General features: G+C 49.6%; 2 protein-coding genes across 6 annotated transcripts in view; both read left to right on the top strand.

The window, feature by feature from the left end:
* SGSM1 (small G protein signaling modulator 1) overlaps positions 1 to 5,470 on the top strand; it is a 33,091-nt gene extending 27,621 nt beyond the window's left edge. For all 3 annotated transcript variants that reach the window (XM_079322913.1, XM_079322914.1, XM_079322912.1), the window contains 5 exons: positions 786 to 868; positions 1,086 to 1,195; positions 1,341 to 1,437; positions 1,776 to 1,943; positions 2,957 to 5,470. In XM_079322913.1, coding sequence (XP_079179039.1) covers positions 786 to 868; positions 1,086 to 1,195; positions 1,341 to 1,437; positions 1,776 to 1,943; positions 2,957 to 3,045 — 547 coding nt within the window. In that variant the 3' untranslated portion in view covers positions 3,046 to 5,470. The remainder of the gene's footprint in view (positions 1 to 785; positions 869 to 1,085; positions 1,196 to 1,340; positions 1,438 to 1,775; positions 1,944 to 2,956) is intronic.
* A 10,568-nt stretch (positions 5,471 to 16,038) lies between these two features.
* KIAA1671 overlaps positions 16,039 to 20,688 on the top strand; it is a 64,815-nt gene continuing 60,165 nt past the window's right edge. Inside the window, exons 1-2 of one of the 3 annotated variants that reach the window (XM_079322149.1) lie at positions 16,039 to 16,294; positions 16,799 to 16,852. The gene's annotated coding sequence lies outside the window, so the exon portion shown is untranslated. Of the gene's footprint in view, positions 16,295 to 16,798; positions 16,853 to 17,269; positions 17,436 to 20,688 lie in introns of those variants that run through there. The other 2 variants (XM_079322148.1, XM_079322150.1) reach the window with 2 other exon arrangements.

Here is a 20,688-nt window from a genome sequence, read left to right as displayed (position 1 = left end):
GCCAGACCTGGGTTCATTTCTGAGTCCTTGTGACTCAGAGCTTGCCTAGTGACACTCACAGACTCAGACCAGCTCCAGCTCAGCTGCTGCTTCACAGGCAGTGAAGGATAAAATATTATTACTCATCCTGCAAACATGAGGAGAAGCTGCAGTTCCATCAGTGCTGTCACTTCACCCGACAGCCAGAGCTGGAGATCTCTGCTGAGATTAGACCTTCAGCACAGCACATTTTGGAAAACCAGTGGGCAGGGTGGAAAAGATCCTTCCCTTGTGCCAGCAGCAGATCTGAGTCCTCTCTGAATATATTTTGCCTTGCTACCAAAAAAGGGAAGATATCCCTGCAGGGCTGGGTGCTTCCTGGGACACTGGGAATGGGAAGGCAAGGCAGGCAGAGTCTGCAGAGAGAGCCAAGGGGATGAATGGGGGGAGAAGGATGAGGATGAGAGATTAACAGATTCTATCAGTCTCTGCCCTTTAACCAATGACCCCACCGTGTTGTGCTTTCCCATTTTGCTTTTCCCTGCTCTGATTTTCCTTGCAATGGCCATGGCACAGCCCTGGATTGACTCTGGATGTGGCCATGGCAGGGTGTTGATCCAGAACTGTGCCATGCATGCCTTACCTGGGAGGCACCACAAGAATTTAATCATTTGTAGCACAGGAATAACAGAATGAACAGGTGATTTTCCCCAGCATCCTGGGAAGGGAGACAGGGCACATGGGCACAGAAGGTGGCAGGTGGTGGCACTCAGCTCCCAGGTCACCTCTCCTGCTCTCTCACACAGCTACATCTGGCAGCACATTGAGATTGGCTACGTGCAGGGGATGTGTGACCTGCTGGCCCCTCTCCTGGTCATCCTGGATGATGGTGAGTGGGTGGCTCTGCTCTGCTTTCCCTGTCCAGGTGGGGGGTGGCCCTTTGCAGTGGAGTGCCTGGAGGTGTAGAGCAGGATCCCATTTGTCTGTGATGCTGCCTGGCTCCCAGAAGCCCACCCTGGGCCAGGGTGAACTTTCTGGAGGGACATTGCTGCTGCAGGAGCAGCAGTGCCCATGCAGCAGCAGTGCTGTCTCTCCTCCCTGCACAGAGGCTCTGGCTTTCAGCTGCTTCACTGAGCTGATGAAGAGAATGAACCAGAACTTCCCCCATGGAGGAGCCATGGACACCCACTTTGCCAACATGAGGTCTCTGATCCAGGTGAGAATTCCCTCATTCCCTGGATGGCAGCTCCTCACACTCCAGGCCCTGCAGGAGGAGAGCAATGGGGTGGAGGGAAGTAGGCAAAGGGATTGCTGGTGCCTTGTGTGTGAATTCCTGAGTTTCCTTTTGCTTTTCTTGACAGATTCTGGACTCTGAGCTCTTTGAGCTGATGCACCAGAATGGGGATTACACTCATTTCTACTTCTGCTACCGATGGTTTCTCCTGGACTTCAAGAGAGGTGTGTGCTGAGGCCACCCAAGGGTGGGGCAGGGCCTGATTCCAGACTTCTCAGTGGGTTTAAATTTACTTTTAATTCCTTTTCCCTGGTTTATGTCTGGCTGATTGTTCTGTCTAGATACAGAACCTGTTGTTCCAGAGCTGCTGCTGAGCCTCTCCCTGAGTGTCCTGGGGCCTGTGTCACCTGCTGCTGGGCAGAATATTTCTCCTTACAGATGACTGACTGCTTCCAGCAGGTTCCTGTGGGAAGGAAGCACTCAGTGTGTGTCCCCAGTGCTGCTGAGCTCTGTGAGTCAGGGTGGGGAGAGTGGAGTGCTAACTGTGCTTCTCTGCTCACAGAGCTGGTGTATGATGATGTCTTTGCTGTCTGGGAGACCATCTGGGCTGCTGCTCATGTCTCCTCTGCTCACTACGTGCTCTTCATAGCCCTGGCCCTGGTGGAGATGTACAGGGACATCATCCTGGAGAACAACATGGATTTTACAGACATCATCAAGTTTTTCAATGGTACAGCTCGTGCTTTGTTGGGCTGAATTTGGGGAGCTGTTCAAGCTGGGGGCAGTCACATCTGGGCAAGGCTGGAAATGTTGAACACTCAGAGCTCTGAGGGAGGTGGTGAGGCTGGAGTCCACCTGCCCTCCTGTCCTGGTTTGTAGGACAGGCGTCTGCTAAGAAAGGCAGGAGCTTCTCTTTGAAATGGAGAATGTAAACCCCCTCCCTTCAAATTATTATAATTTTGAGATTAAGGGGCTCTCAGACAAAGATATGGGAAATAGGAATAACAGTTCTTTGCTAGGAAAATAATAATAATAAAAATATAAATATAGTGTTACAAAGAACAATCCCAAAACACTGACAGAGTCAGAATCCAAGCTGACACCCCGTCAGTCAGTCAGGGTGTTGGCAGCAGTCCCATTCAATGGTGGCTGCATCCTCCTGCAGTGGCAGATGTGGGTCTGCTGGAGCAGTGCTCCTGTAGAAGGTTCAGTTTTCCTCTGAAGGTCCAGGGATGATGTGGAAAGGTCTGGTTTTCCTCTGGAATCCAATGGAAAGAAGGTACCTTGGTGTCCAAAATCTCAGTTTTTATCTGGGTAGGAAAGGCTTGGCTCCTCCCCTGGGTGGAGCATCTCCCAGTGGGATGATGTAATTTTATCAGCCATGTACTGGGGCTCAATGGCCCATTAACAGGAGATATCTCCTGGAGGAAGGGTGGGCTGTGGAGGGATGATGGGCTGTGGAACAGATAAAGATGATTGCCCCAGCTGGTTTAAAGATGGTGATAGAATACACATTTGGTCACATCCTGTATTGCAGCCCAAGACCCCTCCCCAGCAGTGGATGTGTTGAAGGGAGCTGAGGTTTGGGCTGTGCTTCCTGCTGCTTTCCCCATCCCTAGGGGCTGGTTAAGGATGGCTGTGCAGAGCCAGGAGCCCTGCTGTGAGGGAGGTTGGGAATGTGGGCAGCAGAGCTGTGGGGTGGGGCTGCTCAGGTCTCACCTGGTCCCTCTGTCTGTGTTGCAGAAATGGCCGAGCGCCACAACACCAAACAGATCCTGAAGCTGGCTCGGGACCTGGTCTATAAAGTGCAGACTCTGATCGAGAACAAATGAAGGGCCCAGGGCAGATGAGGCACCCAAAGAGCCAGGACTCCCCTCAGATGCTTCCTCCCTTCTCCTGTTTCTCCAAGTGCCACACCTGTGGGACTCAGGTGGTGGGACACGTGCTGCTATGTGAGCTGGGAGTCCCCTGGGCTCAGCACAGACCTTCTGCAGTGACTCAACCAAAGATCCTCCAGGTGTGTTCCTGTGCTGGGAGCAGGACCAGGCAGTGGCTTCTTGGCCACCAAAACTGCCCAGGCATTGCCACATCCCAGGGTGGAGCTCAGAGGCTGGGGCAGCAGAGCTTGATGGCACAGAGGGAAATCTGGTTCCTTGGAAAGCTTCTTTCCTTGGGCAGCCCTTCCCTGTGGTGTGGGGAGGCAGCCAGCCCTGCCAGCCCAGGGATGCTGCCAGTTCTCAGCTTCTCACCACCACAATGAGGTTCTGCCAGTAATGGGGGGGGGGACATTGATCACAGAAATTCCTCTTTTGATCTTGTCCCTCAATGCATTGCTTCCCCTTCGGTGTTTTCTTTTGGTAGGGCTCTCTTTTCTCCCTGGGATTTTACATTGCTCCTACAATATCTGAGCACACAAGTGTTTCGTGTCTGGATGGATTTTCAGAACAGCTCCAAATTCAGCATTGGGGTTATTTTTCAAAATCCAGCCTATGTTAAGTTCTCTGAACACTGGGAAATCTGGTCCTGACCTCTTCTGGGAACTCCAGGGTGGAGGTTTTCTTACCTGCCTTACTTTAGCTGCTTGTGTAGGAGTCTGGTCTCCTTGTTCTGCTTGAGCTCCTCAGAAGGCAAGTCAGAGCTCCTGATTATCCTGACTTTCCCTCTGACAACTCTAGGGCTGGCTATTGAATCTCCTAAACCCACTGAGCATCTCCAATTAGGCCTTGGTGGGCTTGTCCCATAGGCCTGTGAGAGGAAAATAGCCCAAGGTCCCTGAGTGGTCTTTGCTTTGGGAAGATGCACTTGTGTGGCCACTTTTGCTGCACAGCCTGGAGCCCACTGCATGAAGTGCCTCTCCAGCTGCTGTGTCCCACACAGGCTGCCCTGCAGAGGCTTCAGAGTCATTTTTCAACTCAGGTAAAAACAATACAGGAAAAGGAGAGGGGTGGGTGGGTGGAGGGTTCAGCCCAGCTAGGGAGGGCAGTGCTGGGTTGGAGCTCTCTCTGAGGGTACTTTCTCTCAAGTTTTGCTGCAAACATTTGTGTTCCCCCCTGGTGCAGTGTGTGCTGTGTGTGTGCTCTCCTCTGGCCCTGCTCCTTGCTGCTGGAGTGCTCCCATGGGAGGGAAAGGAGCTCTTCTTCCTCCTGTGGAATATCTGTCTGTGCTGGTTTGTGTTGGCTCGTGGCTCGTGTCAGATGTTGCTGGCAGAAAAAAAAAGGTGGTTGTCAGTCTGCACCAGAGAAAATTGCTGCTTCAGGGAAGGTCTGAGGAGCACAGTAGAGTGGTTTGCTGTTTCTGAGCAAATCCAGCAATTTCTGTATTCTGGGGCATGGAGGTCACAGCTGGAAAAGGCAGTGGCACATCCTGAACCCTTTGGGGAAGGGGGAGAGCAATGGCCAACCCTTCAGTCATCATAATCCCAACAGATGTGTACTAATCTGGGAAATTTTCTGAAGCCCAAAGGGTGCTGGGCTGCAGTAGCACAGGAAACCAAGAGCTTGAGATCTGCTAGTTCCTGTCAGAATCTTTCATCTTTCCACCAAGCAGAGTGAAAAGTTTGTGTCCTCCCTCCTTCCCAGGCTGCTCCTGTTCCCTCAGGGTTCTAGGACAGATCTGTCACCTGTCCTAGAGGGAAAGTGCTGAGTTCTCCCTTTCCTGAGGGACAGGAAAGGATCACCTGAAACACCACCTGTGACCAAGCAACATCACTGACACTAAACCTTTCAAGCTTCTTTCTTTGGTTTTTAAACAAAAACAGCAAGAAATTCTGCACAATATTTGCTGTCTGTATTAACTGAGAGTGTCTTTGGGCCGCTCAATAGCAGTGTTTTTTTTTTTTTAATAATTTCTGGGGGGGAAATAAGTATTTATTTATTGATTGTACCTGACTGTGTGTCCTTGTGTGCTGGCGTGTGAGTGTGTGCTGTTGTGCAAATGGAGATAGAAATTTTCAATGTTATTTACGATATCTTGTAAATGTTTACCAGAGAATTGTGTCTATATATAATATATATATATACAGTATAGAGAGAAAATATGTGAACTAAGTGGGTTATTTTTTGAAGAGATGGGGGGGTGAGAAATCTTTTGCTTCTAAGAACTGTGTGGTTTCTATAGCACCTATTCCATGATGTGCCAATCTGTCACTGTCCCTGTGCTGGGAGAGTTGTTCTGGTGGGGCAACAGGAATCTCAGAGCAGAGCCAAAACTTCAGTTTGGCTTCATGTTGGCTTTGATTTTAAGACTGGACAAGAGGGGAAAAAAAAAAAAAAAACGAGGGAGAAAAAATATAAAAAAGCTTTGTTTCTGCTGTATTGCTGGGCAAGTTCTTGTGCTTGTGGCGACCCACAGTGAGACCCCACCAGGAACTTGGGGCTCTCTTGGCTGGTTAAGAGCTGCTAAGAAGCTGAAAGGCAAAGGTTTTGTGGATCTTCTCTGGCCTCAGCCTGTCCTGCCTGGCTCTGCCCCCCTGCTGGATCCCCAGGAGATAAAGCCTTGTTCTGGAATTCTGACAGGGGCAGTGGTGGCCCTTGGGATCTCTCCCAGCTGTGCAGCCAAGGATGGCCTGTTTGCCAGGCAGGAGAAGCCTGTCACCAGGCTTGGCCATATACAGTAATCCTGTCTGGCCCCTTGGGGAAGAGGAATGTCTCATCCCAGCAGCTCTGTGCAGCTGAAATCCTCCCCACAATGGCACTGCCAGCTCAGGACTATTTTAACCTGTTGTTGGCCCTGTGGGAACAGGCACTGGAGCTCTGTGCCTTAAACTGACAGAGGGCAGGGTTAGATTGGATTTTAAGAAGAAATTCTTCACTGGAAGGCACTGGCACAGGTTGCCAAGAGAAGCTGTGGCTCCTGGAAGTGTCCAAGGCCAGGCTGGATGGGGCTTGGAGCAGCCTGGGCTAGTGGAAGGTGTCCCTGGCCATGGCAGGGTTGGAATTAGGTGATCTTTACATTTCTTTCCAGCCCCAAGCATTCCATATCTCCACACTTTCTGAGGAGACTGCTGCATTCTCCCCTGGGTTGTACAAGCTGCCAGCCCAGTTCTCAGCCCAGTTCTCCAGAGCTGAGCCTGAGGAAGGATGGGCTCCACAGGCTGAGTTCAGCTCCCATCACACCCTCCCTGAGCACCCACATTGCTCTGGGGTTTGGGGTTTGTCTCATTCCTGAGCTGCTGAGCTCAGATCATCTCATTGTGAGTGTTTGTGTCCTGGCCCTGTGTTCCTCTCAGGGAGAGACAAATGGATTCTCTTCCTACATTTGAGCTTTCTGTTCATGCAACCTCCCAACAAGCTCCTGGTGTCTTTTGGTGTCACCTGTGCAGACCCTTTAGAAGTTGTGTTTGTTCCTAAGTGTGTGGTTTTCTCTTGCTGTGTTGAGTCCCTAAATGGCTCTGCTGTGAACATTTTTTTGTGAAGACTGAGAGGATTTTTTTGTGTGGGAACTTCCTGCTGTGTCCCTGTCCTGCTCTCATCCAGCCCCTGGCATGGGGAACATCCCTTAACTCACCCAAATGCACCTGGTGGTGCAAGGTGAGCCAGCAGTGGAACTGCAGGTGTCATCCCTTGTCACTGAAAAAAATGCTGAGAGATGGAACTGTTAAAGAGAAAGATTGGGGTCCCAAAATCCCTGGAGGCACAAGCTTTGTGGCCAAGAGCAGTTTATGGGATGAAGTTCTTCTTATTCTTTGTTTTTTATTTATTTGTTACTTGCTCTTTCTGACTATTCCCCTCTCTTTCCTGGATTATCCTGAGGTTGTTCTCCTGCACTGGGAGCCACTGTAGCCACTGACCAGGGACAGGACCAGTTTTGGGATTCTTATCCCTTAAATTTGCTTTTGGAATATCTTATAATATCTAAATCACTTTTCTCTAGAGGCACAGTGGGAGCCTCTGAGCCTTTGATCAGTAGGACCAAAATGATAGTCATATCATCAAAACCTGTCTTATTTCTCATTCCATTTGGGAATTTCCCTGAGTACTGAGCAGTTCTGGGCTTGTCTTCAGCATTTTACTGTTGTGTGAGCACAAATTGATAGAGCACAATGTAGAGATGGAGTTCCAAACCTTCCTAGCACCGTGGAAGGATTGGAACTCACCAGAACCTGTGTCAGAAATTCCTATAAAAGCTTTTTCAGACACCCTGAAGTAGATCAAATGCCACTGATTGTTCTACTTTTCCATTCAAAGTCAGCATCTTCATTGCCCTGAATAAGCAATATTTCACTGATTAAAGCATCTAAATAATTGTGGTGCTCAGTGGCACCACATTTCTGTCCTCTGGTGGCCACAGCTGAGGCCATTTGGTGCCACAGCCACACATTCACACAGCTCAGTGTGCAGATTCCTTCCCAACCTTGCCTGAATCCTGAACTTCCTGGAGAATGTGTGCAGTTGGAATAACTGTGGAAGTCTTTTAATGTGTCTAACCTAATCTAATTTCTAATTTAATTTTTGATTGGTGATAAGCATCTGCCACCTTAAATTCCTGTTCAGTGGTTGAATAGCTTCCTTTTATAGATGGATTTTGCACATGGAGGCTGAGCAGAGCCCCTGGATGGGGTTGCAGGGGACAGTCCCTTCTCCAGGGTGGCTCCTGAGCCATCAGCAGTGGGACATGACCAGGAGCAAGGGCACTTTGCATCAGTGCTTTGATGAGGGAAAAAGCACCATTTATCTATTTCAATTTTTTTTTCTTTTTTTAAAAAACAAATTAGTGCTAAAAATTAAACTATGCACAAGATCTAAAATACGTGGAGGTTTTAGGAATGAGTGTGGCTTTGCTGCTAAGGATGATAAAGAATTGAAAATCCTGATCCTGGATACTGAGAAACTAAAAATGTCATTGTTGTGACTATGTAAGATTGACTTAAATTCTCAGAAATTCATTCTCTCTGGAGAGTAATTCCCAGAAGCCAGGGAAGAAATTGTTTTCCTAAACAGAATTAATGGAAAGCTTTGCAAATGCAACGTGGATGTAACCTCAGACCCATGATTGTCACTTCCCTTGTTCAAGGAGTGTTCTGGAGAGCCAGGCAGGGTGACAGGGTGTGACAGCCATGGTGGGGGCTCTGTGGGACAGGGAATTACCCCTCAGCACAGGGATTGGAATGTATCTGGTGTCCTGGCATTAGACTTCTCTGTTGCCCTACACAGAATTGCTGCTTTTCTCTGTTGGATGCCATTTTGGTCTCTGGGAGTTGCTCTGAATTTAATGAGCACTTACAGCTTTTAATCTATTTGTCAAAGTGCTGCTAATGTTCTTAGATTATCTGGATTCCACACTGTGGTATCATATGTTTTATATTATTTTATTCATGCTTTTGGTTTTGTTTTGTTTTTTTTTTAATGTAAACTGTTCCTTATTGTTGTTGAGAAAGAAAAAAATTAAAGCTCTATTCTCTATGGTTAATGTATTTTCAAATCAATCAGATTCTGGTGGTTCTTTCTGGGAAGGAATGGGGTTACCCTGAGCAGGGAGTGCCCAAAATACTCAGTATTTCCACACTGCTCCCAGATTCCAGAGCCCCCTGTTGCTCGTGGTGAGTGTCCCCCTGCTGTCACCTTTTTGCACCCCCCTTGCCCTCAGGTCCTTGGACTTGATCTCTTGCCTTGCTATTTTCTGGATTAGTCTCCAGAATTTTAGCAGTGATAGGATGGGCTGTGGTGTCTTCTTTGCAGAGAACAGGACGCACAAGGTTTTGGGGTTTTTTTGTCAAAAGTGTGAGGAGGACAAGCTGTCCCTGCTCAGGGCTGACACTTGTCACCTCTCTGGACTCCACAAGATCCTTGGGTGCTCATGGGTGCTTTTCCAGCTGTTCCATGGGGAATGCCATGTGTGGGAATATGTCCCCAACCTCCTTTCTGTGGTGTCAGTTCCTGTTGGAGGCAGGAGGGGTCCACATCCCCCCAGTGTTGTGTTTTAAGCAGCACAAGATTTAACTGCATTTCTAAAAATGGGAATGCAAGGAAGGCTGGATGCTCGCTACAGATTCATGCCTCTACCTACTTATGAGAAGAGGCTTAATTAAATAAATCCTGGTATTTAATTAATCCCTAATATGTTTGCATCTTAGGGCATGTTTGCTCTAATGGCCCAGCCCCAGTTTCCAGGCAGGCTGAGGTTTGCAGGGAGCTCACAGCTCAGAACTTCAAAAGCTGATGAAGACACAACCCAAACACGCAGAGTTTGCAAAATGCCAGGGTGGGATTCGACCAACCCTTGCAAATGTGTTAATTACCTGGTATTAATTGGCAATCTAACCACCAGAGGCCACATCCCTAAGGTGCCAAAGCAGGAATTCTCTGTGTTCTGGTGTGGAGAGGCTGGCAAAAATCCTGCAGTTTGGATGGAGGCAAGTAAATGATCCTAAAAGTGAATTTCATTAATTTTTAACTTGGGATAGTTTCTCACAAAAGCAGCTATCCTGAGGTTGTGCTTTGAAGTGCATGGAAATTTCCATCAGTTGCCACTTCCATGCAGTGCAGAAGACAGCAGCTGGTGGGGCAGCTCTGTCCTGTGCAGGAGGAAAAACCCTTTGCCAGCAAGGGCTCCTCAGGAGCTGTTCACCATCAGCTGGGGTGGTGGCAGCCCCAGGATTTTCCATGCTGTTTCCATCCTCTGCCCAGGGCTGGGTGTGATGAGGGGCACTGGGGGCTGTGCTGGGAGCCCAGCTGTGAGTGCCTGTCCTCACACACCCTCCTGCCAGGCTCAGGCACGTGGCACTGGAGCAGGGAAGGACCTGGAGTATTTATAGCCCGTGTTAACATGCATGAATGGACACGCTGAGTCCTGGCACAAACATCTGCCCAGATGGGTGCTGTCCTGGCAACACCCTCTGCTGCCTTAAGTGCTCCAGCACCTATTTCCAAAGGAAAATGAAGCTGAAAATTCAAAGGTTGATTCACAGCTGCAGCAATCCCTGGGGAAATCCTGCAGAGAGGCTCAGTTTGTACAGGCACCACCACCTGGCTGATGCAGGGTAAGGGGCTGTGACAGCCTTGGGTCCCTACCCAGCCCAGCAGCACTGGGGGCTGGAGGAGTGTACAAAAGGGATTTTGTTAGCCTGGGATTGGAAATCTCAGGGCAACACAGAGTGGTTTGAGGTGGAAGAGACCTTAAAGTCCATCTCATTCACAGGGACACCTTCCAATTGCTCCAAGCCCCATCTGACCTGGCCTTGGACACTTCCAGGGATGGGGCAGCCTCAACTTCTCTGAGCAGTCAGGGCCTCAGCACTCTCACAGGGAAGGATTTCTTAAACTCCAATCTAAACCTCCCCTTATCAGTCTAAGTTTTCCTTTTGCATGCTTTGAGTGCAATGACTGAGGTGGAGCAATCCATGGTTTGGCATCTCCCATGAGCTGTGCATGTACCTCACAGCCATGAAAAACGAGCTCAGATCCAGGAGACAACAGCACAGGGATGTGTTAATCCAGTCCTTAAGCACCAGGAAATGTGGTGCTTTTTCCTGGAGCATTTCTCAGGAAGTGAAAGCATTTCTGCAAGGCTTTGGCAGTCGTGTTGGAATGACATGTGAGTGCTTAGGAGTTATCAGAGAGCTCTGTGATAGTGCAGCACCTAGCTTATCTGTGCTGGTTCAGTGGATTTTTCTGAGTAGTTTCCAGAAGTCCAGAGAGGTTGTTGGGGAGGAAGATGCTGCCGTCAGCTCGCACAGTTCGGGGTTCAGTCCCTGGTTTAGTGACTGACCTGGCCCTTGGGTGGATGAGTTTGAGCTTTTTTTAGTTCAGCAAATGGAACACAGATTCTCGGCGTTATCGCCGTGACTAAGGACGTGTTGTTGTTGGCTGAGTTACAGGAGTGCGCTGAAATCTGAGTCACTCTTCTGCTTGGGAAAACAAAAGCAAACTCCCAGGAAATCTGCATCCCTTTGTTCTCCCCACAGCCCCCCAAGTCTGGCCATGTGCTGTTGGCTGATAGCTCAGGGGCCATGTCCTCACCCAAAGCAGTGCGGACAAAGCCACCAGGGATTATGTAACTGCCAACAATCCCACACCCACTGGTTCTTCCCTCTGTTGCACTGAAACCTCTGTGGCGGTGCAATCTAACAACTCCCTCCTACTGGAGAGCATTATACATACAAATCTGACACTCAGTTATCCTTGTTTTTTAGTCAAGGATTCCTTGGCTATGGCTGCTTTCAGCAGTTGAGGTTTTGACAGTCTCTGTCTTCCTAAATTTCTCCTATCTGGAGGAAGAAATACTGTGTGTCCCCTCAGAAGGGTGATGTCCTTTCCAGGACCTGACAGAGCTCAGTCTTCATGAGGACATTGGACTATGTGTTTAACAGACTATTCCCTTTAAAACAGGACTCTCTTTCCTGCCTTCCTTCTCCCAGCCCTGTTCCTGAGACAAATTTGAGATGGGAGAGGCAGCAATGGGGCCCCATGGCCAGTGAGGTTTCATTGGGAAGGCTGTGCCCTCCCTGTGCTCTGAGCCAGGCACTTGCTCTCTGTGCAGCTCTGCACTGATTTCCATGGTGGATGAGCAAGAAGAGGTGGTAAAGGAGCTTTTAGGGACAGCTACTGTGGTGGTGATGGAGAGTGGGAGGATTTCCTGTTTTCCTTTATGCAGATTATATGTAGTGGGCAGTGGAGCACCTTCCTGCAGTGCTCAGTGCCTGAGGTGTGTGGGGAGCTCCTGCCTATTTCCTCCTGGGGCTCATCCTGAGTTGTCACCAATGGTTCTGGCTTTTGTGGGAGCAGTTACCTGGGGGAGGATTGCAAAGCAGGACACTGATGTGCTTCCCTGCTGAGGGCCAGAGCATTTTCAACACCATGAGCCTGGGAAGGATAGCAGGGGAATACTGGAAGATCAGTTCCCCTGACCCAGACAGGTCGTTTTTGCATACACCTCCACCTCTTCACATAACAGGAGCAACTGGCTCAGCAGGAAGAGACAGAGACTGTTCCTGGCTGGAACAAAGGAGGGGATTTTGTCGCACCCGCTGAAGTCAGGCAAGGGTGAGAGAGGAATGAGACACCCAGGGGCTGGGGGGTCTGCCTGGCCCCCCTCCCAGTGTTTGTCCCTGCCCTCAGGTGTGGAGATGTGTCATGGGCAGTGTCCATGTGCCATTTGCAATTAACCCATTTCTCCACTGCAGGGCACTGACACACTGTGTGAGAAGGGCTAAATCACCGGCACAGCCCCACTGGTGCATGGAACATTCACTGGTATTCCCTGGTTTATGCCATTCTTAGCTCAGCTCTGAAGAGATCCCAGCCTGGAAGTTAATTGCATGGTGGAGAGGAGAAACAGTGGCATTACTCATCTGAGGAGTGGAACCTTTTGTTTGAAAACTGTATCTGAAGAATGGAAACTTCATAGATAAGAGACCTGTCATTCTTCTCTGAGTGCAGGCACTCCTTCACTGTATATTACTGCTTGTCATCCCTCTGACGGCTCCAGTGAAGTCATAAACAGAGGGTCAAAGCTCAGATGTCTGTGATGGGTCTGGCAGTGTCTGTTCACTATTGCCATCCACACCACAGGGTGGAATTACAGCCCTAATTCATATACATGGGGTGAGAGGCCAGGGCTCTGCATTTAACTCTGCCCCTACTGGGATCACCTCTGCTCTGCTAAGTGCTGATAAATGCAGTGAGAGAAAGATTCATGCAGGATCTCAGGTGGGGACAACACAGGGGAAGAACCTTTGCAGGAGCCAGGGCTGTGCCACATGCCAGGTCCTGTCCTTGCCCTCTGCTCACTGCAGGACACACAATGGGGTGTTGGAGCATGTCCAGGGAAGGGAACAGAGCTGGGAAAAGGTCTGGAGCAGCTGAGGGAGCTGGGAAAGGGGCTTAGCCTGGAGAATAGGGGGCTCAGGGGGAACCTTCTGGCTCTTCATAATTCCCTGAGAAGAGGGGACAGCCAGAGGGGACAGGCTCTGCTCCAGGGAACAGGGACACAACCAGAGGAAATGGATTCAGGCTGTGCCAGGGGAAGTTTGAACTGGATGTTGTGGAAATTTCTTCATAGAAAGGATTGTCAGGCATTGGAAAAGACTGCCCAGGGAGGTGCTGGAGTTCCATCCCTGAAGGGATTTAACAACATGGAACTGGGGGACATGGGTGGCCTGGGCAGTGCTGGGGTTGGACTCGATGGTTTTAGAGGGATTTTCCAACCCAAATAATTCTATGATTCTAAGGGAGAAGCAGCAGTGGGATAGAAATTCTCCTGCCTGGTGCAAGGGCTGGCTGTGATGGCTGAGGGGCTCTCATCTCCCCAGTACAGCACTGCCAGCCCCACAGCTCCCAGCTGTGTGCTGGCCCCGCACTACATTCCTTTTCCATTCCTTTTCCATTCCTTTTCCATTCCTTTTCCATTCCTTTTCCCACAGGTTTGGGGTGTCTCCAGGGCAAGAAGGGCTGGGTGAGGCTCTGGCCCCTGCAGCCCCTCAGGCCTGTTGAGCAGCTCCTGCCCTGGTCCTGCTGCACCTTGAACCAGTTTCTGTGGCCACTTTGAAGCTCCCAAGTCTCATCTCCTCGGGCACCCGCTGAGGCTGCTCCTCACACAGTGGGAAACAAGACAGCAGCTCCTTGGGAACTCTGCTGCTCTCTTGAAGAGCCCATTTGAATGCAGCTCCCAGGGCTGTGGAGCTGCTGGAGCCTGGCAGGCCCAGGTCTCCGGCTCTGTCACTGTGCAGGTGTTTTTGTGGAGGGAGCTGCCATTAAGAAGCTCCTGAATTACTGATCAGGAGCTTTTCTCCTTCCCTATGAGCCCCGTGTGCTGGAGCAGGGATTCCCAGCCAATGGAGGGTGCTCAGGGGATGGGTGATGGCTTGGCTTCTGGAAAAGCAAACAGGCAAATGAGCCATGGAATTGGGATCCCTTTGTGTGGTGGGGATAAAAGGGTTGCTAAAATGGGGAAAACACCTATATTATCCTGATTTGGGAGCAAGGGGGGAAGCTGTGGGAAAACGATCTTAATTTAAATGGGATGTGGGTGGGAACAAGGAGGCGAGGCAAGCTCCATATTCCTGCTGCTGTTGCAGGCTGGATGTTTTTGCTGCTGAAAGTTTTCCTCTTGTTCCCATCCATGCGCCTGCTAAGGGACAGCTACAGTGGCTTTGTATATTTTCCTTGGAATGGATCATGGAGTGGTTCCACTGGCTCAGGACCCCTGTGCCTGCAACAGAACGAGATTTGGGCTGGTTAAAGGCAGATGAGTTCCCCATGGAGGGCAGGGACACAGGACCTGCTGCCTGGTCTTTCCCTGTCCTGCCAGGAGCTGGGATGAGGACATGGAGGTGCATTTTCCTTGTGGCATGGCATCACCCTGGCCCATGGCCAGCCCATCATCCACACTCTCCTTCCTCCTGCCGTGAGTCACGGCCTCGCCTCGGAGCCGACTTTGGACTCCTGGGCAGGGAGCCACACCTTTGGTAATGACAAAAAGCAGCATTTGGAGCTTCTGAGCCGTGACATCTGTGGCATGGAGAGGATGCCAGGGGGCAGATCTCACGACTCCGGTGCCATTCCTGGGGAGGAGACTGAGGAGGAACACTCGCAGATCTGAGAAGAAATGTTCCCTTTCTGATTCTCTCTGCTCCCTGGACTGGGCTCCACAGCTGTGCTGCCCTGAGGGTGACAGAAGGACAGTGGTGGCCAAGGGGCTGCCACTGGTGGCCACAACATTGGATTTTTTACCTGGTGTGCGACAAGCCAAAAATGACACACTTGAATGAAACATTGATTATTTATTTCAGGGTTGTGCAGCCTGGGTGCTCAATGTATTCCACAAACCCAGCACACCCCACTGAACTTTCCTGTTGTTTATACACAGAAAGTCAGAGTTAGTAACTTTCCAAGCACAATCCTTTCTTAGGATTTGTCAGTAATTTCCATACAAGTTGCATCTCCACATGCCCAGGGGAAGGGTTTTCACCTGGGCAACATCTTTCTAACCAGTAGGTATGAAAGGTAGGTATGATTTTTATTGTTTTAACAAACATAGCTCAGGTATAGAATGTGCCAGCTTTAAAAGCTACCAATGGTTACATAAACATACATCAACATCTTAATTAAGTTCCTCAAAGCTTACTCCTTTCAGAGTGTTTTTGACTAAGGAATGGAGCTGCTGCCTGTCCCACTGATCAGAATCACAGAATCCCAGAGCAGTTGTGGTGGGAAGGGCCCTCTGGAGATCATCCAGTCCAACCTCTTTGCCAAGGCAGGGTCACCTGGAGCAGGTGACAGAGGATTGCCTCAGGTGGGTTTGGAATGTGTCCAGAAAGGGAGACTCCACACCCTCCCTGGGCAGTTCCAGTGCTTGGCCACCCTCCATGGGAAGAGTTTCTTCTTCATATTGAGGTGGAACTTGTGTTTATGCTCCTTGTCCCCATGCACCACTGAACAGAGCCTGGCACCATCCTCTTGTCACACAATGTGAGGTGTTTGTACGGATTTATGAGATTCCCTCCAGACTGACCAGGCCCAGCTCCCACAGTCTCTTCTCATCACAAAGATGCTCCAGATCCTTCATTATCCTTGTGGCCTCTGCTGGACTCTCTCCAGCAGCTCCCTTTTTTATTTGTCCTTCTCCAGAACTGGACACAATAAGATAATACTGAAATATTTTCCAACACTACCCACCCCCTATCCCTCAAGACGGCGAGACCGGGATTCGAACCCGCGGCCTTCGCGCGGAGCAGGTGGAGCGGGGCGGAGCCAATGGCGGCCGCGCTGCGCGGGGGGAGCCCCGCCCACAGCCCGCACCGCGCGGTCACCATGGCAACAGCGGCGCTTCCCGCGGGGCCCCGCGGCCGCCGGGGCGAAGGGGCCGGACCGGCACCGGGGCGGGACATTCCCGCCTCCCGCCGCCCTCCCGCCGCCCTCCCGCCGCCTTCCCGCAGCCCCTCGCTCCGGGGCAGCGCCGAGGGACGGCCCCCTGCCCGCCCCGCCCCCGGCCGTGCCCGGCCGCCGCTCTCCACCACCACCACCACCACCGCCGCCGCCGCGGGGGGAAAGGCCGCTGCGCGCCCAACTTCACTTGAAACAACTTCCCCGGAGCGGCGGAGCCGGCGCCCGCGTTTGCGGAGGGAGCAGCCGGTGGCTTGGCTGGGTGAGTGCTGCTGGCGAGGCGGCGGTGGGACAAAGTGCTCGCTAACCCTTGGGGCCGGCACGGGAATCCCTTTCCCGCTTCCCCGCCGGTGCTTCGCCCTCCTCGCCGCCCCCGGGGCGAACGGGGGTCCCGCGGGCTGCGGGGCGCTCGCCGCTCCCGCATGGCCCCTCGCCCTGCTGCCGGACCTCGCTGCTGCTTTCTCGCTGCGTCAGAGCTCGTGTGTTGGAAAGAAGGGGAAAACCCCCTTCCAAAAACCAAAAAACCAAAAAAACCCCCAAAATCCAGTTCTGTGATTCTAATTCGGTGAATGCAGGTGGGGAGGGGTTGTCGGTGGTTTTTGGTGGATGGTGTTGTTGGTCCTGGTTCTGAGGATTAGAGCGTAATTTTGTAATCCACGAGGGCTGCAATTATCTGTTCCTCACTGGATTAGGGATGATAATGTGCTTGGAGGTCTTAAATGGACAAATAAAGATGCTCCCCCTTTCCTCCCCCCTGGTTTTACAGCCGGGCGACGGCTCCTTGGGCAGAGCAGGAGGGATTCAGGCATTCTCGAGAGTGGTATGTGACTCCTTAATGCCTTGGATTTCAGGAAATACATTATTTGCTCATTACAATTACTTTGAAGTGCCAGTTTAAAGTCATCATGCTGCTTCTTTTTAATTGAAGATGCACATAGCTTTGTTTGTTGGCATCATGTGTACCTCGAATCTCAGGATAGCTCGGGTTGGAAAGGAAATTAATCCTCCTGCTAGGGACATATATTTTTATTTTGGACGCACTGGGGTGAACAGATTTGTGTTGTTCTGGTGATACGCGGCTCATTTGTTAATTTTTCCTCCTAACTTGGTTTATATGTGCACGGAGAGACGAGGAGTGCTGCTTCTGGGTGGAATTAGCTGGTCCAAAAAAATCACGTGCAGGTCAGTTCCCTGAATTTGCACGGAGTTCTGTGCTGGGATTTGGGAGGGAGCAGCACTGGGATTCTGGACGGGTGAAGCTAATCAGTGAAATCCCAGAATTTCCTGTGTGGTGCTGCACGGAGCCGGCTGGGAAGCTTTGCCTTCCTGAGCCTGCCTGCAGCATTGTTGCTGTTCTTGCCTTTCTCCCGTCTGGAGGTGGGAGATTAATCCCGTGGATTCAGGTATTGACTTGACTTCTATTTCTGTGGGGTAATCCGGGTGATTCTGATTTGTGTGTGAGGAATGGGATTAGGGGAAATCACACTTGGCAGATGGCAGAGCTCTTCTGTGCCATTAGGAGATATTGTAACCTTTGATTACACCTGCAGGGCTGCTAACAGAGCTCAGGCTCTTTGGGGGTTTGCTAATAGAATTCCACTCCAGATCAAATATTGCTCATGATAAATTACGGGGATCACATTAAAGGAGCTGCAGCAAACTGAAATAGATGTTTTGTCCAAACTGGTGCTTTACTCCAGGGTGGTAATTGCAGGCAATTTTCCCTGTCTGCTGAGGGGTAAACTCTGTTTCCAGGGTAACTGGGAAGTTGTTCAGCTGCTTCTAAGGTACTTTTTGCTAGAGCTGAAGGTTTTTGGCATTTTCTTTTCCTTGTCTCTCCTCCACAAACCAGAAAGATTTGCATCTTTCTAACGACCACATGAAAATGGGAGTTTTCTTTGTTTTCCTGTGACGTTGGCTGGGTGTGTAGGGAAGCAGACAGTTGTGTGGAAGAAATGCTAATAAAGTTACCTGGCAGCTTAATCCAGGTCTTTATCTTTGAGACTTTCTCAAAAAAAAAAAAAAATTTTAAGAATTTATAAACTTTTCCCCCCCTCTTAGTTTCTTTTTTTTTTTTTTTTCCTTTTGGTTAGGATTTTCTTCTCAGTGTGCTCTGTCTAAAAATTATCAAGGATATTTATTAGTAAGTAAAGCTATAAAGCCTTTGTGCTTCAGAGTAGTTAAGGAGGTTGGAATCCTATTTAAATAGATGTTGTAGCCTGTAATTCCCTTTTGATTTGTGAAGGGTTTATTGAAAATGGGTGTGTAGACTTTTCCTCTGTTTCAGACAATGCCCTGAGCTAATTCTGAACTAAATGTTTCCCTCCCAATGTATAGAAGACACAGAACCGAGTCACTCTGGAGTGTCACAGTATGAAAAGTCTCTAAAAGGAGGCAAATTCTAGGGCTGTTTCTGACTCAAATACTTTGGTTTGTCATTTTTCTGCTGCCTCATTTTCTATGTGGCAGTGAAGGACGTGCAGAGCCCCAGCCCCAGGGTTGTGCTCACGCTGCAGTTCTGGAGCTGCTGCTCTTATGGCAGGAGAAAGGGCACAGTACCCATCTGTGCTCCTCCTCACACAGCCCTGGCCTGGTGAGATAACCTGGGATTCAGAATATTTCCATGCTTGATGATAAAGCAGTTTTTCTTTCTGCCATACTGAGGCTTTGTGTGGCTGCAGGATTTTTTTTTTTTGGGTTTTTTAAAATTCCATTTTCAGCCACGTGCAGCACCATCACCTTGAGTGTTAATTGAGCCCCTTGTGCATGCAGACTCCTCTGGCAGTAGCAATAGGCTTCCCAAATTCCCTGATTTCTACCAAAGGGAAAAAAATAACCAAAAAAGCCTTGAAAATAGGCTTTGCTGAAAGCAGGAATTTCCGATTTTCTTTCATAAGTTTCCCCTGTTTCCTTCCTGCCCCGTGTGCTCAAGGTGACATTCAGACCACATGGGAAAGAAGCAGGTCCTGACCAGCAGGTCCCTGGTGGATGGAGAGCTCAGCTATTCCTGCTCCTGGGATTCTTTGCACAGCACTGTGATTTCGTTTGGGTGTTGTCCTGGACTCTGCTCCATTCAGCACTCATGTTTCTCTGGCTATTAGATAATTTTGAAACCAGTCCTGTCAGCTGCCCTCTCTTTTGCACGTGTTTGGTTACTGCAGAGTGAAAAAGGAGCTCAGTCTCTGCGGTGAGGAACGTGTTGCTCTTCACTCCCTGGTCCTTGCCCTGGAGTTACTCTGTGTTTGATTGTTGCTGATGGATTTTCCCCCCCTTCTGGCAAGTTTTCTAAGTAACATGAGAATCAAATTGATATTATTTGTCCTTGAGTTTGTAAACAGAGATAAGACAACTTCCCATAGTCTTGTAAATTCCTTTGTGGTGTTGCTTGTGGGGGAGTGCTGTGCAGATCAGGGACAGGACTTGGGATCACTTGGAGAGGATTTCCCTGAGTGTGTCATTTAGGGACACCTTATAACTGTGACTTCCTCTGCTGGCTGCTTGTGTGTTTAAAAATTGTGCTGATTTCTTATCAGGGAGTTTCATAGATCAAGGTATTTCTCTAAGCCATGGTGTGTTTTCTCAAATTGATACTCTGCAGAAGTTGATAACTTGGCACTGTTCCCTATCCAGGGGAAGTGTCCTTTGGCAACGTGTTGGTCATGCTGACTTGTGTGCTGGGTAGTTAGTGAAAAATATGACTGGTAAAAGGGTGTGTCTAAATCCAGACTGGAGTGTTCTGCATCCATTTATGTGTAATGTCATTGTTCTTTCCTTATTTTCAAGCTGTTTCTTTTAATGGGATGTTTTCTTGCCTGAGGTTTGAAGTCTTTCACTTCCCGAGCTGGGTGAATGTCCATGATGCTGTTGATCATAGGGAGCATTGTACAGTGCTGCAGCCTTTCTGCTCATTGATTTTTATAAATTTATTTCTCAGGGTAAGGTGCAGCTTGTTCAATTCTCAAGTAGCAGGCAGCATTTGGGAAGGAAGGGACCATTCCAGTAAATTCTTTATTGAGCAGATCCTGTTGTGCTTGGAAAAGCAAGACTGAAATAAATGCTCAATCCTGCAAGCCCAGGCATGAGGCTTGTGGTGATGCTGTGAGCCCAGTCTGTATCACTGCCTTGTGTCTGGTGCACAGGGGTGACTGGAACCTGGCAATGTTGCAATGTTTTTAGGTATGGTTTTGGGTTTGTGTGTAAGAATCTCCCAAAGACATCACAGGGCAAAAGCCACAGATTTTTTGCTTTTGCTTCAGAAATCTCTTTAAATGAAAAGTCTCTGGTTGTGGTAGTAGGATTTGCAGTATAAACCACTGTGTGGTTGTCTTGAGCTCACAGCCAAAGATTGGAATAATAGCATTGGGAGAGCTGTGGAATTCTCTCCACAGCAACCAGTCTTGAATCCTAATCACAGCTTGGTAGGTTTAACAGCTTAACTGGAAGATTTGTGCTTGACAAACTCAAGATGCACCTGCCCTAGGCAGCTGAACATGCAGACTTTTCCTAAAAATGTCCAGGAATTGGCTCTTGGGCTGCCTGGGATGTGCTTCCAGTGAGATGTGACTGCTGATTTCCAAGAAGATGCTCTTTTTTCTGGGTTAGAAGAAGTGAAGTTGGTTCTCTGTTCTCTTGGCCTTCATTGTCTCTCAGTGAGAT

The sequence above is a fragment of the Erithacus rubecula genome, assembly GCF_903797595.1.
Source record: "Erithacus rubecula genome assembly, chromosome: 19".
Taxonomy (NCBI): Eukaryota; Metazoa; Chordata; class Aves; order Passeriformes; family Muscicapidae; genus Erithacus; species Erithacus rubecula.
The sequence above is the reverse complement of the archived record's forward strand: the minus strand, read 5'-3'. Positions and strand labels throughout refer to the sequence as shown.